Source organism: Molossus molossus, unplaced genomic scaffold (genome assembly GCF_014108415.1).
Source record: "Molossus molossus isolate mMolMol1 unplaced genomic scaffold, mMolMol1.p scaffold_m16_p_12, whole genome shotgun sequence".
Classification (NCBI taxonomy): Eukaryota; Metazoa; Chordata; class Mammalia; order Chiroptera; family Molossidae; genus Molossus; species Molossus molossus.
The window spans coordinates 12,462,314-12,480,525 of NW_023425347.1; the positions used below are offsets into that span (position 1 = coordinate 12,462,314).

Genomic DNA, 18,212 nt, shown 5'->3' on the forward strand with positions numbered 1-18,212 from the left:
AAAAAATAAAACTTTTTTCCTTTATTTATTTTAGAGAGATAGAAACATCAATGAGAGAGAACACTGATTGGCCGCCTTCTGCATGCCCCCCACTGGGGATCGGGCCCACAAGCGGCATGTGCCCTGACTGGGAATCAAACAGACAACCTCTTGGTGCATGGGTGGACGTTTAACCACTGAGCCACAATGGCTGGACTAATACACATTTTCTTATATACTAATGTAAGAATTTTTATTTAGGCTCTGGGTATATACCTGGAAGTGGAATTGCTGGATTATAGAAAATATATATCTTCAACTTTACTGGATACTGCAAAATTAGTCTTTATAGTGATTATACCAATTTATACTTCTACTAGTAGTATATACTTCACTCTATATCCCTCTAACATGTCAAACTGATACGTATGAAATGGCATTTTTGTGATCTTTTTAATATACATCTTTTTAGTTATTTAATGGTCATGTAGGTTTCCTTTTCTGTGATCTGCCTCTTAGATGCTGTTAGGTACTGAATTGTGTGACTCCTCAAAATTCACATGTTGAAGGCTTAATCCCCAGTACCTTGGAATGTCATATATTTGGAGGTGGGGCTTTTAAGGAGGTGATTAAGGTTAGATGAGGTCATATGGTGGGGCTCTAATACAGTATGATGTCCCTATGAGAGACACCAGGGAGGCACAGAGTAAAGGTCATGAGAGAACACAAGAAGATGGCCATCTGAGAGGTGTCAGGAGAAACCAACTCTGCAGGCACTTGATCTTGGACTGCCAGCTTCCAGAACTGTGAGAATATAAATTTGAATTGCTGAAACCACCCAGTCTGTGGTATTTTGTTATGGCAGCTCTAGCAAACTAATACATATATGCTGCCTGTTTTTCTATTGAATTATATGTGTTGCTTTCTGATTGGAGTTCTTTATTTTGGATATCAATCCTTTGTCAATTGTATACATAACATGTATCTTAGATTGTGGTTTGTTTTTTCACTTTGTTGATTATAATTTGGACACACACATTTTAAAAATTTTAACACATAATCAAATGTGTTGATTATGGTTTGCATTTCTTGTGTTACTCCTTGAGCCTCACTATTCTCAACTTTAAAATGAGGATTAAAAACAGCCCTTATTTACAAAAAAAAAAAAAAAGCCCTATTTCATGGGCTTGTTTATGGATTAAATGTGATAATGTATATAAAATGCTCAGCACAGTACCTAGCTCTTATTATTATTACTATTACAGAACACACAAAGAATCTTAGTCCAACAAAGAGATACTCACCACCTAACAAATCATCTAGTGTGCTATAAATTTCTTCAGAAAGTATGAGTTTAGACTCATTTTCCTTTTTTACATTCTTTATTTCATTCTGTATTAATAATAAAAAGGCATTAATATTAACACTTCAAACATCATAAGCCTCTCCTAAAGGTATACATACACTGCTATATAATTTTTGTTCGTAGTTTTTGTTGCACATGTAGAATGTGCTTTCTAGTATCTTTCCTCACTGTATATTTGAGCTCTTTTTTAGTAAACTCATGTTAATAAAGTCATAATTAAATGAGAGTTAAATAATTATCTTGCTGTTTTATTTTTTTCTTTATTGATTTTAGAGGGAAAGGAAGGGAGAGGGAGAGAAAGATAGAAACATTGATGAAAGAACATCAATTGGCTGCCTCCTGCATGTCCCTCACTGGGCATTTGGCCCATAATCTGGGCATGTGCCCTGACTGGGAATTGATCCAGCGACCTCTTGGTGCATGGGTCAGTGCTCAGCCACTGAGCCACAATGGCCGCACATTACTATTTTAATACTTTGTTTTTTTGGTAAGTCAAATCATGTTCCTATAAACACAGGGTATATGATAACCTATATATCTCTTACTGATAATTCTTGGATGTTTGTTAAATCTGGTCTATTCAATATTAGGGTAGTTGTTATTCAAGTTTTTTTTTTTTTTTTTATCCTCACCCGAGGACATTTTTCCTTTTTTTTCTTTGTACAGACAGAGTGGGAGGGAGAGAGAAGAGAGAGAGAGGAAAACATCGATGTGAAAGGGACACATCGAGTGGCTGCCACCCGCACGACCAACCAGGGCCAGGGACAAACTGCAACTGAGGTACATGCCCTTAGCGGGAACCGAACCCGGGTCTCTCCAGACCGCAGGCCGACGCTCTAACCGCTGAGCCAAACTGGCCAGGGCAAAACTGAGTTATATATATATATATATTTTTTTTTTAATCCTCACCCGAGGACATTTTTCCATCCTTTGTTCAGGCAGAGTAGGAGGGGGAGAGAGGAACAGAGAGAGAGAGAAACATCGACGTGAAGGGACACATCGAGTGGCTGCCACCCGCACGACTGACCAGAGCCGGGGACAAACTGCAACCGAGGTACATGCCCTCAGCGGGAACCGAACCCGGGTCTCTTGGGACCGCAGGCCGACACTCTAACCGCTGAGCCAAACCGGCCAGGGCTGAGTTATATTTTATAACTATCTTTTTTTTGGACTTGTTGCTAATTCAGATCATTTCTCCTACTTACATTTTTTAAGTATTAGGAATAATATAATTGAAAAATAAAATAGCACTACTCACATGTATTGACACAAACTTCTTAGGACTCGACTACGCATTAAATTTCAGAGATTACTTCTAACTCTTGTCTTACATGATTTTACTGTTTTTAGCTAAAATAAGCCTTTTGTTCTTTTAGTCTATAAAGAATAAAATGGTTGGTGAAATCCAAGAGGGAGGACTTCCTTACATAATTTAAGGCATTCATTCTTTACAAGTCAGTACATAGTAACTTGGATCCTGATTGATACCATAATACTAGGACCACATTGTTTTTTCCCCCAAAATGAAAATAGACCAGATGTCAGGTTCCTTGTGTTCTTGTCCTGACTCTATCACTGAGTTTTTGTAGCCCTTTCCCTTGGCTATACTCATAAGACTTTATGAAGAGGGTAGAAAGGATCAGTGTTAACACTCTATTTGTAAATTCTACCTTTCTCGAAAACCAGTTACACTATTCCGCTCCTCTATGCTTCCACTGGAGATTCATTTATTGTTCCTCATATAAATATATATTTTTTATCCTCACTCGAGGACATTTTTCCATTTTTTGTTCAGATAGAGTGGGAGGGAGAGGGGGAGGGAGGGAGGGAGGGAGAGGGAGAGGGAGAGGAAGGGAGAGAGAGAGAGAGAGAGAGAGAGAGAGAGAGAGAGAGACATCAACGTGAAAGGGACACATGGAGTGGCTGCCTCCCGCATGACCCAACCAGAGCCGGGGATAAACTGCAACCGAGGTATGTGCCCTTAGCAGGAACCGAACCGGGGTCTCTCTGGACCACAGGCCGACGCTCTAACCGCTCAGCTAAACCGGCCAGGCCTGTTCCTCATATTTTTAAATAAATTTTCATATGGAACACAATGTGAATGCTAAATACATCTGTACCGCCCAAAACTCATACTCAGTACACACCTGAGGAAAGTTTGAAGTAGTACTGATGGTTTCCATAGAGTAGGGAGAATCTGAGTGAGTTAAGTTTTGAGAAAGCCTGCTGAAATTCATGGCATTCGCTTTTGACATGGTTTCTAATTTTTCTTGAGAAGCATCTACTTCAAAATATATAGGATCTGAAGGTGATGACCAAACTTCTTGATTGTTCTTGTTCCTACCTGTTGAATAATGGAAGTCTTCTTTAAAAAAACATAATTTTAAGGTATTTTAGCATACGCAAACAAAAAGCTTTTTTCCCCAATCCCTATGCACATTAAGAAAGCAGGAAAATTCATTGCCCTACATTTTAAAATGTCGTTTGTCAAGTTATTGCAAAAATAAAAATTTTTGGTTCAAGTACATCATGGTAATGTTGTCTGGTAGTAAATACTAATTTGAATAAAAGAAAATTACCTAAAAGACTTGGGACCCAGAGGGTGAAGGGATCGCTAAATTATTTAACCAAAAGGTATTCACAAAATATTATCAGAAACCTATTAGATTCCACCAAACACTGTATTTCTTGATAATTGCTATTTGAATATATCTGTATAAAGTCAAATCTAACATTGTAAACCAATTTTCCCTCATTTCCGTGTGCCACACTTATTCTCTCAGGCTCTTGGGATTTGAAAACTTGGCATCCTTCATCTGGCCAGTGTGGCTCAGTGGTTGAGCGTTGACCCATGCACCAAGAGGTTGCTGATTCAATTCCCTATCAGGACACATGCCCAGGTTGTGGGCCAAATCCCCAGTGGGGGGCATGTGGGAGGAGGCCAATCAATGTTCTCTCACATCAATGTTTCTATCTCTCTCTCCTTCTCCCTTCTTCTCTAAAATCAATAAAGAAAACTTAAATAAAAGAAAACTTGGCATCCTTCTACCTCATTGTCCATGGGCTATTCAGTTAATAAGTCTTGTCCATTTATCCTTTAAAAATGATTTTCATAACTAATGCTTTCTTTCCATCCCTTAGGTCACCACATGGGTCCATATTCTTGTGATTCCTCAGCTCTTTTAGGGAATGGGGGTGGAAAGGATGTCATCACACTGACTTCAAATTCTTCTGCTTGACTCTCTAGGTCTTCCACAGCCTGAACCCACTTGACCTAGCCTGTACTCCTCTGCTCTAGTAAGATCAGGCTCACTTCCCTGCAAATAGGTCATGCTCTGACAAGTGTTTCTCTCTGCTAAAATCTTCCTATCTACACATTTACCTATTTTTCAAATTCCTACAAAATCTTTAGTCTAAATCTCTTTCTCTCAATTCAGTACCTATTCATTTTACCTCTTTAGTCTTAACCATTGTTTTAAGGGTGTTAGTGTTTGCACTTACTTCCAGATTATACATACTTCCAGAGGAGTCCATTTATGGTTTTTCAATACCCACTACAGCAAACGGATCAGTGTTGTCCAGAGTCAATATTTTTAATAAACCCTGCATTCCAAATATTTATTTCTATTAAACCTTCTCCATCTACAGTCACTACCCATTTGTCTGGAGTATTTTAGTGAATTATAAAATTAATAAATAATTTATTGAGAATTAATTTTTTTCAAACTTAAATTTTTTTTTTTTCTTTAGAGATTTTAGAGAGAGGAAGGCAGAGTATACTTATACTTTGGTTAAGTATAAAAATGCCACTGAGCCCTGGCCGGTTTGGCTCAGCGGTTGGAGTGTCGGCCTGCGGTACAGAGAGACCCGGGTTCGGTTCCCGCTAAGGGCACGTACCTCGGTTGCAGTTTGTCCCTGGCCCTGGTTGGTCGTGCAGGTGGCAGCCACTCGATGTGTCCCTTCACATCGATGTTTCTCTCTCTCTCTCTTCCTCTCTCTCCCTCCCGTTCTATCTGAACAAAAAATGGAAAAATGTCCTCGGGTGAGAATAAAAAAAAAAAAAAATGCCACTGAGCCTAGCAGGCTAGTCAGGATTGGTGAATGGTCCAATCCTATGCTCGCCTTTTCCCTATTTCCAGACACACAAATGTTGCCTAGGTTGTGGTGAAGGGGTTTGAAAAATTCCTTTTGTTTTCCAAGTGCAAAAAACGCAAGGGCCTTGTCTTAAATCTGTGAACCCAAAACTTCCAATTAATTACACGTTTACAACTTTGTTCTTACGGCATAACTTGCCAATTTCTTTTAAGTTAGGCTTACTTTTTCCCTTTCATTCTGACCTTATCCGATTTATGTTAAACTTTTAAAATATTTACTCAAATGTTTCCATAGATATTCCAGGCACACTCTAAAGCCCTTTTTGGACGGGCGTTGAAAGACGTGCCACTGGCCGGCCGCCCCGCCCCGCCTGCCTCCCGGGCGGCTGCCGAGACCTCGCGGCGCTGGGGGGCGGGGTCCGCACGAACTCAGGAGTGAGTTCTGCCGGAAAAAGAGGTGTCAGTGGACTTACTAGTCAAAACTCTAAGGTTTTGTTTATAAGATCTTTTCAGTCGTACGACAAACTAGCTTTCTAAAAGCACTTGACTCATTTTAACCTCAAAATAATACAGCAAACTCTTTAATTCCAAAAGCGTGCTCACTTCCAGGGTCCATACAGCTGCTTACGTTCACAGTAAGGACTTCGTGCTTCCACCCTCCCGCACTCGGTTCTGCGGGAGGGAGAACACTTCAACCTTTCCCACGGTGGCTGTTAAAAACTCGCAGTTTGGATGGAAGCGCGATGCAACGTTCCCGTGTGACGTCCTCCCGCCGCGCCGGCCAACCTCGGCGGGGACGGCGCGCGCCAGGCTCCGCGCACCCGGACGCGGCCAGGGGGCCTTCGAGGTCCGTTACAGAGGGGAAGTACTGTGGCTGTGAGCCCCCAGGCCGAACAACCTATGGCCCGGCTGGCGCGTCCTTCTACGGGAGGAAACACAAAGCAGAGTGCAGAAACGAAAAGCTCCGGGTGGAACGGCGAGCCCAAGCTCAGCGAAGACGGCGACTCAACTTAGCTCGACACTTGAGTGTGTTCCCTTCAAGCACCGTTGAGCGCAAGCTCCAGGCTTTCATCCGGGGCGCAGGGCGGGACTTCCGGTAGAACACGTTTCCGGCAGGGCGGGGCTTCCGTTGGAGCAGGGGCCGCAGTTCCAGGGCTGTTGGTCTTAATTCCTTAAAGCACGTGGCGCGCGCTGTCGGCGTAGGGACTGCAGAGCTGTTTGCGAGGCGGGCGTCCGCGGACGGGCCGTGAAGTTGAACCGTCGGCGTGGTTCCCGGCCCAGCTCAGGGCGAGCGACCGCCGGCGGCGCTGACGCTCTGCGCGTTCCGTCATGGACTACCGGCGGCTGCTGATGAGTCGGGTAGTCCCGGGGCAGTTCGACGACGCCGACTCCTCCGACAGGTAGAAGGCGGTTGAGGACACCCACTCCGTTGGGGTTTTGCTCTCTGCCGCCGCCGATCCCTGGGGGCGTTAACACCGGTTTAGAGGGAGACTGGTAGTTCATCTCTCTGGGGCCCTCCTCACAGCCTCTCGCGTCGTCCTCCATCCCGGCGGCGATTTTGTGCCGGTTTAAGGCAGAGTTCATGAGAAGCCACTTGTACCAGGTTCTGTCCTCAACCCTGGGGAAAGTGATGAACAAGACAAAGTCCCTAAGTGTCACTGAATTTTACCCTGTGCTTGAGAGGGCGCAGACAGTTAAGTACAAGGAGGTATTTTAAAAACAACAGAACAGATAGTATATACTTTGCAAACAATTTAAATCAGTTGGTAGACTAAGCTATGATTTGGTCAGGGAGGGGCTAAGTCCATATCTGACCGACAAGAATGGGAAGAGGAGCGAGAACAACCATTCAGGAAGAAGGGACTGCAGCAAGTGCAGAGTCGCTGTGGTGGGATCCCTCCTGGCTGTGAAAGGAGGATCTAGAGGCCTTGTGCCTGGAGCACAGCACAGGATGTTGAGAAGATCGGTAGGTAGGTACCCAAAGATACAGAAGTGAGAAGGGGCCAGATCATGTGGAGCCTTACAAGTGATGGTAAGGAGTTGAGATAGTCTACGTCTTAGAGAGCCATAGGAGGGATTTTAACAGGGGAATGACATCTGATTTACGATTTAAAGGAATCACTCTGCTGTGGAGAAGATGGTTTTGGAAGGCAGAGTGGAAGCAGTACAAAAGTAATAAAGTAATTCAGTTCAGAGATGATGGACATGAGAGGTAGGGTCATAGGGTTATGTTTTGGAGGTAGAAGTGACAGTTTGGTGGTAGATTGGATGTGGGATATGAGGCAGAAGGAATTGAAGATAACTTACATAAAAGCAAAATGAAACAATTACTTCAGAATTTCAAGAAAATGGGTTTTACTTTACAGTAAGGCTTTATTGCATGTAAATTTTATTAATTGTAGATTTTTCAGTAAATATATGTTGATCTCTTTCTATGTGTCAGATCTAGTGTTGGTAGGGATACATTGGTAAACACCACTCTGAAAGAACTTGCACTCTAGCAGGGAAAACATTATTATTATTATTTTTATTGTTGAAAGTATTATAGATGCCCCCCCTTGGGGAAAACATATTAAATAATTAGATGATTTGTATTAAAATTGGGTAAGTAGTACAAAGGAGAAATAGGTAAAGAATAGGAAAGCTTTCCCTGAGCAAGTAATAGTAAACTATTACTGGAAGGATAAGTAGGATTTAGCCAGAGAAATAAGGAGGACATTCCAGATTTATGTTTACCCATGAGCATACAAAAGGCCTAAGGGAAGAAGAAACACAATCAGTGTGGCTGTTGAATGGTTAATGGTAGTGAGTGTGCACTGGTTTACCATCATCACTGGGTATTATAAAGATAATCCAGTGGATTCTGTCCCCCACCCCAACCCCAAATTTAGGCAATTTCAGAGACATTTTGTTCATCACAACTGGGGATGGTGCTACACTAGTGGCATCTGGTAGGTAGAGGCCAGAGATTCTCCAACAATCCAATGAGGCAGAAGGCAACTGCCCACAACAAAGAATTGGCCAGCCGAGATTGAGAAGCCCTGGTACTATAGAAGGTATAACTTTAATATGCCACTCTAGGTTATAAGCAAATGAAGCATCAATTTATGGGTTATGTTGATAAAATTCTAGTAAATAGTAGGTGTTTAATAATGATTTGTTCCATGGAGATTTGGAGCCCTGTAAACCACGGCTAATAAATAAGTCAGGATTGATCATCTGAATTTACTTAAACTCACATCTGACTTCTTAAGCTGGTAGTGCATGTTATTAATTGTTTTATATGTTTTCGGTCCTCATTCTTAGTAGTACCTCTGTTGAATCTGATTTGCAGACATATTGTTTGGTACACACAATATTTTGATAAAATTGAATATGCCAGTTAAGTGGAAGATTTTACACAAAAATCCATATTCCTGGCTTCTTTTGAAAAATTAAGAAGATACGGTAACAATTGGTCTGAATACTCATGTGGCAAAAACAAACCCTATTAGTTGTGCTTTCACTACTCTGAGCATGTTCTCTGGGTTTGACAATCCCTACTTCTGTTTAATTATATCCAGCCTACTTTCTTATTTGTGGTGCTTATATTCACCATTCCTTCCCTTCATGAACAAAGGTGATTTGAAGTTCTTTGTGTAACACAAATCTTGAATACAGCTTCTTTTGTTGCAAAGTAGTATTGAATTCAAGGTAAAGCTGCTTTAGACTTATTCTCAAGTTTTGTCAGAAAGCTTTTTTTTACCCTCTCTTAAAGCAGCTCTGAATAGTTTTTCTAGTCAGGACTGGAGTATTGATCAGAGCTGGTTCATTCATCAGAGAAAATAGCAATATAAATTCTAACTTGGGTAGAGATGGGTTTAATACCTGATGTACTTTTTTAGTAGGACCTAGAGAATATGCAAACAACTGGAACAGAACTCTGAAAAACAGGAGAACATAGCAGATTAATTTTGTTGGTGATATGTTGTAAGGGAACCTTCCGATTTTATTGGTATATATTTAGTCTATTGTATTGTAAATAAATACATATGTAAGTCTAATTAGAATATGTGTAAACATGCTAAAATATTGTTACTTCTAGTGAAAAAATGGACTTGAAGACAATCAAAGAGGAAGATGGCATTCTGTTTGAAGACTTTCAAAATAATGTGAATGAGAAGATATATGAAGGTGAGATAGAAGATGAGGAGGAAGATTATGATGATGACGATGATTGGGACTGGGATGATGGAGTTGGAAAACTCACCAAGTGTTATATCTCAAATGGAGGGCGTAACCCACAGGTATTTGATAAATGATTCTATACATCTTTATGTTGTTTGCTTATATTTATTTATTTATTTTTATTTATTTTTGAGAGTCTACTTTTTTAAATTGAATTTATTGGGGTGACTGTGGTTAATAGAATTATATAGGTTTATAGGTTTCAGGTGTGCAGTTCTAGAATACATCATCTGTATATTATATTGTGTGCTCATCACCCCAAGTCATGTCTTCTTCCATTACCATTTATTACCCTTTTACCCTCTTCTACCTCCCCTGTCCCCCTTTCCCTCTGGTGACCATACTGTTGTCTGTGTCTGTGAATTATTTTTCCTTTGCTTAATCCCTTCACCTTTTTCATCCAGCCCTACAACCTCCCTCCCTTCTGATAGGTTTCAGTCTGTTCTCTGTATCTATGAGTCTGTTTCTATTTTGTTTCTTAGTTCATTTTATTCATTAGATTCCACATATAAGTGAAATCATATGGTACTTATCTTTCTCTGACTGGCTATTTCACTTAGCATAATACTCTCCAGGTCTATCCATGTGGTCACAAAAGATAAGATTTCCTTCTTTTTTATGGCTGAGTAGTATTCTCTTGTGTGAATGAACCACAGCTTTTTTATCCATGTATCTACTGATGGGCACTTGGGCTGCTTCCAAATATTGGCTTTTTAAAATAACGCTGCAGTGAACATAGGGGTGCATGTATATTTTTTTTCAATTAGTGTTTCAGGTTTCTTCGGATATATTCCTAGAAGTGGGAATTCCTTAAGCTGGGTCTTAAGGCAGTTCCATTTTTAATTTTTTAAGGAAACTCCATACTGTTTTCCACAGTGGTTGCACCAATCTGCATTCCCACCAACAGTGCACTTGGGTTCCCTTTTCTCCACATCATCGCCAACACTTTTTTGATTTATTGATGATAGCCATTCTGACAGGTGTGAGGTGATATCTCATTGTGGTTTTAATTTGCAGTTCTCTGATGATTAGTGATGTTGAGTATCTTTTCATATGTCTATTGGCCATCTGTATGTCCTCTTTGGAGAAGTGTCTATTGAGATTCTTTGCCCATTTTTTAATTGGATTGTTCTTTTGGTGTTGAGTTTTAGAAGTTCTTTGTAAATTTTGGGTATTAACCCCTTATCAGATGTATCATGGGCAAATAATGTTGTTCTCTTCAGTGGTTTATCTTTTCGTTTTGTTGATGGTTTCCTTTGCTATGCAAAAATTTTTTGCTTGATATAGTCCCATTTGTTTATTTTTTTCTTTTATTTCCCTTGCCCTAGGAGATGTATCAGAAAAAATATTGCTATGAGAAGTTTTCAAGATTGTACTGCCTCTGTTTCTTCTAGGATATTTATTATTTTGAGTCTTACATTTAAGTCTATTCCATTTTGAGCTTGTTCTTGTGTGTGGTGTAGGAAGGTGGTTTAGTTTCATTTTTTGCACATTATTTGTCCAGTTTTCCAAACACCATTTATTAAAAGAGTTATCTTTACTCTATTGTATGTTCTTCCCTCCTTTGTCAAATATTAATTGATCATAAAGGTGTGGGTTTATTTCTAGGCTCCTTGTTCTATTCCATTGACCTATATGCCTGTTCTTATGCCAATAGCATGCTGTTTTGATTACTGTGGCCTTTTAGAATATTTTGATAACAGGTAGTTTGAGTCCTCCAATTTTGTTCTTCTTTTTCAAGATTGCTGTGGCTCTTCGAGGTCTTTTGTGGTTCCATATAAATTTTTGGAATATTTTTCTTGTTCTGTGAAATATGCACCATTGGTATTTTGATAGGAATTGTGTTGAATCTATAGATTGCTTTGAGTAGTACACACATTTTAATGATATTTTTTTCCTATACATGAACATGGTGTATGCTTCCACTTATTTGCATCTTCTTTAATTTCTTTCTTCTGTGTCTCATAATTTTCTGAGTACAGATCTTTACATACTCAGTTAAATTTATTCCAAGGTTTTTTTGTTGTTTGTTTTGTTCTGCTGCACTTGTAAGTGGGATTCTTTTCTTAGTTTCCTTTTCTGAGTCTTCGTTGTTGGTGCTTAAAAGTGCAGCTTATTTCTGTATATTTATTTTGTATCCTGCTACTTTACGGAATTCATTTATCAGTTCTAGTAGTTTTTTGGTGGAATCTTTAGGGTTCTCTATATACACTATCATGTCTTCTGCAAATAATGACAGTTTTACTTCTTCCTTTTTAATTTGGATGCCTTTTATCCTTCTTGTGTGGTTGCAGTGTCTAGGACTTCCTGTACTATGTTGAATAATATAGTTCCTGATCCTAAGGGAAATGCTTATAGTTTTTGCCTATTGAATATGATGTTGGCTGTGGGTTTATCATAGCCTTTATTATGCTGAGGTAAGTTCCCTCTATTCCCACTTTGCTGAGAATTTTTATCATAAATGGGTGCTGGATTTTATCAAATGCTTTTTCTGCATTTATTGATATCATGTGATTTTTTTTCTTTTTTTTTTTTCTTTTTTCCCTTTATTGATTTTAGAGAAGAAGTGAGAGGGAGAGAGGGATAGAAACATCGATGAGAGAGAACATCGATTGGCTGCCTCCTGCATGCTCCCCACTGGGGATCTGGCCCACAACCTGAGCATGTGTCCTGACCAGGAATCAAACCAGCTACCTCTTGGTTCATAGGTCAACGCTCAGCCACTGAGCCACATCAGCCAGTCTGATCATGTGATTTTTATCCTTCATTTTGTTTATGTGCTGTATCACATTTGTTGATTTGCAGATATTGTACCAATCTTGCATCCCTGTAATAAACTCCACTTGATTGTGGTAGGTGATGTTTTTCACGTATTGCTGGATCTGGTTTGCTAATATTTTGTTGAGGATTTTAGCATCTATGTTCATCAGGATTATTGGCCTATAAATTTCTTTCTTTGTATAGTATCTCTTTGTGGTTTTAGAATAGGATAATGCTAACCTCATAAAATGAGGTGATAGTCCTCTATCCTCTTGAAGTTTTTGGAATAGTTTGAGAAGGATAGATGTTCTTTGAATGTTTGGTAAAATTCTCCTGTGAAGCAATCTGGACCAGGACTTATTTCTTGGGAGTTTTTTTAATACTGCTTCAATTTCATTGGTTGTAATCTGCTTATTTAGATGTTCTGATTCTTCCTCATTCAATTTTGGAAGATTTTATGTTTCTAGGAATTTGTCTATTTCATCCAGGTTGTCCAATTTGTTGGCATATAGTTGTTTATAGTGTTTTCCTAACAATCCTTTGCATCTCTGGTGGCAGTTGTTACTTCTCTTTCATTTCTTTTTTTCTTGATAGGTCTGGTTGAAAGTTTGTCAATCATTTTTTTCTTTTTAGAGAACAAGCTCTTGGTTTCATGGATCTTTTGTATTTTTCAGTTTCTGTGTCATTTATTTCTTCTCTAATCTTTATTATTTTCTTCTTTCTATTTACTCTGGGCTTTGTTTGTTCTTTCTCTAGTTCTTATAGGTGTAAAGGTAGATTGTTTATTTGAAATTTTTCTTGCTTCTTGAGGGAGTGCTGTGAACTTCCCTCTCAGGGCTGCTTTAGCTGTGTCCCATTGATTTTAGGTTGTTGTATGTTCATTTTCATTTGTCTTAAGGTAACTTTTGATTTCTTCCTTGATCTCATTGTTAACCTATTCATTGTTTAGTAACATGTTGTGTAGCCTCCATGTCTTTGTTTGTTTTTCAGTTGGTTTTGTGTGTGTGTATGAGTGTGTGTGTGTGTGTGATTGATATCTAGTTTTATACCATTATGGTCAGAGAAGATGCTTAATATAATTTCAGTCGTCTTAAATTTATTGAGACTCGTGCCCTGGCCAGTTTGGCTCAGCGGTTAGAATGGTGGCCCCTGGACCAAAGAGTCATGGGTTCGAGTGTGGTCAAGGGCACATTCCTTGATTGTGGTTTGATCGCGGCCCTGCTTGGGGTCGTGCAGGAGGCATCCAGTCAGTGTGTTTCTCTCACATCCATGTTTCTCTCTCTCTTCCCCTCCCACTCTATCTGAAGATAAATGGAAAAGCATCCTCAGGTGAGGATTAAAACTTTTTTTTATTGAGACTTATTTTGGGTCCTAACATGTGGTGTGTCCTAGAAAATGTTCCATGTGCACTTGAAAAATAATGTATATTCTGCTGCTTTTGGTTGAAATACTTTGAAGGTATCAGTTAAATCCATCTGATTTAGTGTGTCATTTAAGGTGGCTGTTTCCTTGTTGATTTTCTATCTGGAAGATCTATTCTTTTATCTCAATGGGGTGTTAAAATCTCCTACCTGTCACTGTACTGTCAATCTCTCTCTTTATGTCCAATCTGCGTTTATGTCCAGGATTTGTTCTATATATTTAGATGCTCCTATGTTGGGTGCATAAATGTTTACAAGGGTTATATCCTTTTGTTGGATTGTTCCCTTTATCATTGTGTCCTTCTGTGTTGTCTTTGTTTTAAAGTCTATTTTGTTGTATATAAGTATTGCTACCCTTGCTTTTTAAAAAATTTTTATTTGCATACAATATCTTTTCCATCCCTTTACTTTTAGTCTGTGTGTATCTTTCATTACTGAGGTGGGTCTCTTGTAGACAGCATATATATGGGTGTTGTTTTCTTATCTCTTCACTTATTTTTTGTCTTTTGCTTGTAGCATTTAAGTAATTTACATTTAAAGTGATTATTGATAGGTATGTATTTATTGCCATTTTATTCTTTTAACTGTATTCTGTTTTTTTGTTTGTTTGATTTCTTCTTAAAGAAGATCCTTTAACATTTCTTGTAATACTAGTTTGGTGGTAAGAACTCTTTTAGCTTTTTCTTATCTGGGAAGCTATTTCTCCTTCAAATTTAAAGGATACTCTTGCTGGGTAAATTAGTCTTGGTTGTGGGTCCTTGCCTTTTTTTTTTAAATCCTCATCCAAGAACATTTTTGCATTTATCTTCAGATAGAATGGGAGGGAGAGAGGGAAGAAGAGAGAGAGAGAAACATCAATGTGAGAGAGACACATCAACTGGTTGCCACCCACATGACCCCAATCAGGGCCGGGGACAAACTGCAACCGAGGTACGTGCCCTTAGTGGGTACTGAACCTGGGACTCTCTGGTCCACGAGCTGATGCTCCAACTGCTGTGCCAAACCGTCCAGGGCAGTCCTTGCTTTTTATCACTTAAAATATTTCATGCTAATCCCTCTGGCCTGACATGTTTCTGTTGAGAAATCAGCTGACAGTCTTATGGGAGCTCTGTTGTAGGTAACTAAATATCTTTCTCTCACTGCTTTGAAGATTCTCTCTTTGTCTTTAACGTTTTTTAATTATGTATCTTGTTATGGATCTCTTTGGGTTTATTTTGTTTGGGAATCTGCACTTTCTGGACTTGTGTGTCTTTTTCTTTCAGTAGGTTAGGGAAATTTTCAGTCATTTCTACAAGTAGGTTCTTGATCCTGTTCTCTTGTCTTCTTCTGGTACACCTATGATGTGGATGTTGTTACACTTCATATTCTCCCAAAGTTCCCTTAAACTATCCTCATTTTCTTTTCTTTTTTTTTATCCTCACCCGAGGACATTTTTCCATTTTTTGTACAGATAGAGTGGGAGGGAGAGAGAGAAAGAGAGAGAGATAGGGAAACATCAATGTGAAAGGGACACATCAAGTGGCTGCCACCCACACGACCAACCAGGGCCAGGGACAAACTGCAACCGAGGTACATGCCCTTAGCAGGAACCGAACCCGGGTCTCTCCGGACCGCAGGCGGACGCTCCAACCGCTGAGCCAAACCGGCCAGGGCCTCATTTTTTTTTTTTTAAATTCTTTTTTTCTTCTTGCTGCTTTGTTGGGTGTTTTCTGCTACCTTGTCTTCCAGTTGCTGATTTGATCCTCTGCTTTATCTATACTGTTTATTTCTTCTAGTACATTCTTAATTTCAGATACTCTTCATTTCTGTCTGGTTTTCTTTTGTGGTTTCTGTGTCCTGTTTCATGTTGTTGTAGTTCTCACGAAGTTCCTTGAGCACGTTTATAACCATTTTTTTAAACCATCTGATAAATTGTTTGCCTCCATTTCATTTAGCTTTTTCTGGAGATTTCTCCTGTTGTTTTATTTTGGGTATGTTTGCTTATCTCCATTTTTTGGCATCTTTGTGTTTTTTTCTATGTATTAGGTAGATCTGCTATGACTCCCACTCTTGGTATAGTGGCGTTATGTAGTAAGTGTCCTGTGGGAACCAGTTGCGTAGTTTCCTTGATCACCTGAACTGAGTGCTGCTGGAATGTCTCTTGTGTGGGTTGTGTGGGTCCTCCTGTTATAATTGAGTCTTGATTGCTATTGGCTTGTTGTGCAGGGGGTCGACCCTCAGGCTGGCTGGCTGTGAGGATCAACCCCAACCACAATGTACGAGCTGCTGTTTAGGAGCTAACCACATGAAGCGAAATTTACCTCAGCAGGCTCTGGTGCCTTTGGAATTTCCCTTTGGATATTCCACTTGTAAACTCTATTGGATCTTGCTCTTATGTTGCCTGAAGCTGGCCATTGGGTGTGTTGTTTCTGAGGCCTCTTGGGAGGGACTGTGGTGCAGGTCAGTGGCATATAATGTCTGTGTTGGGCCTTGAGCAACCTCTTTGGAGTTACAAAGTGATCCACAGTTTGTGGCTGCCACTGCTAGGCCTGGGTGTGCATGGGAAAGACCAAGTTGCGCACCAAGGCCAACTTTTACCAGCACTGAGCCTGGAAACAGGTCAACAAAAGTCCCAAGGCACCCCAAGATCTACCTTTTACTGCTTTTGCCTATTGGCTGCCTGTTAAGCTCAGTCGCTGAAAGAACCTCTGGCAGTACTGCAGTTGCATGAGGTAGGTTCTCAGTGAGTCACCAGTTAGAGGTGAGTGGTGTTTACCAGATTGATATAGGTTCAAACTCAGTGCCAGTTCTGGGTGTGAGGCCATTCAACAGATGACCCAGGAGATACCAAATCTAGCTGCTACCTGCTGGGTGTTCACACACCTTTGCAATGGGACAGGATCTTAGGGAGTTCTTAGGTTGAGTCCAGCAGGGTTTAACAGGCCCAGACAGACCAGATTTGGCTGTGTGAAGGGAGGGCTCTGCACCAGTCAGCTGTGCGAGAGAATAACGGTCTTTGTGTAAAGCCACATAATTGAGTCTGACCCAGATTCTGCCAGGAGCCTGATCTAGGCAGGTTGGGGCCTCCAGCATCCTGGAGAGTGGGGCTAGTGGATCTCCCAAGAGACTGAAGCCCCAGTCAGATTCATGGGAAACTGTGGGGAATGGCTTCTGCCCCAAAGCCACACAACTCAGTCACCAACACTCCCTGAGTCTACTCAGACATCTACACTGTGGCCCAGGCAGCTGACTCCTCAGCAGGGCAAACGCTCTGCAGGGTGGGGTGAGAGGGAATCTAGAGGGTAGAGCTGTTGCATTCCCCAGGCTGATACCCTACGGATGGGAGTGCTCTGTGGTGTGGGAGAGTGTCTCAGCCCAGGGATCTTGGTGGCTGTTCTTTTAGCTCTCTCCCCAGAGCCACAAATCCTAGTTTCCTCACGTGACACTAATGTGCTCTGCCCTCCCTCCAAGTGGCTGCGAAGGAGATTTTGTGTGTTGGCCCTTTAAGAAAGTGCCTGTGTCTCTAGCAGACTTCTCTCTCTCCCTGGCCAACAGAATTTTATGTGGGTGCTTGTTCCCGGCTCTCATGATCTGGGCTGGGGAACTTGGCTTGGGATTGAGACCCTGTGCTTCTCAGGGGGAGCCTTTGCAGCTGAGATATTCCTCCAGAACTTCAGCCACCGCCCATGGGAGTAGGTCATCCGTTTTCATGGTTCCACATTTCCTACCCATCTCGGTGTGGCTTCTTCTGTAAATCACTGGTTGTAAGACTTTTCTTCGGCTAGCCTTCAGTTCGTCATTCAGGTTGTTTGTTCTATAATTTAGTTGTGATTCCAGTTTGATCCTGGGAGGAGTGAGTGTAACATCCACCTCCTCCCTGCCATCTTGGATGTCTCTATATGTCTTGTTTTTTAAAAAGACTTGTGGTCTTGGATTGAGTAACTGAGTGATTTTCAAATTATATTGCTCTGTAGCCCCAGCCTTGATTAATTTTTATTTTTCACCTTTCCATGGTTCTGATAATGTCATGGATGTGGATTTCTTCCATGATCAGTAAATTGATTAATTAATTTTTATCCTCACCTGAGGACATTTTTCCATTTTTTTGTTCAGACAGAGTTAGAGGGAGAGAGAGGAAGAGAAAGAGAGAGAGAAACATCGACGTAAAAAGGACACATCAAGTGGCTACCACCTGCACAACCGAACCAGGGCCAGGGACAAACTGCAACCGAGGTACGCACCCTTAGCGGGAACCAAACCCAGGTCTCTCCGGACCGCAGGCCGATGCTCTAACTGCTGAGCCAAACTGGCCAAGGCCATCATCAGTAAATTTAAAAGAGTCAGTTAAATTGTCATAAGATGATGAACTTAAAAATCTGTGGAGGA

At 40.6% G+C, this 18,212-nt stretch overlaps 2 protein-coding genes across 2 annotated transcripts in view; one reads left to right on the forward strand and one right to left on the reverse strand.

Annotated features, from left to right (window-relative positions):
- CAGE1 (cancer antigen 1) overlaps positions 1–4,894 on the reverse strand; it is a 39,348-nt gene extending 34,454 nt beyond the window's left edge. The window contains exons 1-3 of the mRNA XM_036257038.1: positions 4,864–4,894; positions 3,493–3,689; positions 1,284–1,371 (exon numbers count right to left, since the gene is read on the reverse strand). Coding sequence (XP_036112931.1) covers positions 1,284–1,371; positions 3,493–3,689; positions 4,864–4,879 — 301 coding nt within the window. The 5' untranslated portion in view covers positions 4,880–4,894. The remainder of the gene's footprint in view (positions 1–1,283; positions 1,372–3,492; positions 3,690–4,863) is intronic.
- Positions 4,895–6,691: 1,797 nt separating this feature from the next.
- RIOK1 (RIO kinase 1) overlaps positions 6,692–18,212 on the forward strand; it is a 33,604-nt gene continuing 22,083 nt past the window's right edge. Inside the window, exons 1-2 of the mRNA XM_036255932.1 lie at positions 6,692–6,839; positions 9,524–9,725. Of these exons, the coding sequence (XP_036111825.1) occupies positions 6,769–6,839; positions 9,524–9,725 (273 nt within the window). The 5' untranslated portion in view covers positions 6,692–6,768. The remainder of the gene's footprint in view (positions 6,840–9,523; positions 9,726–18,212) is intronic.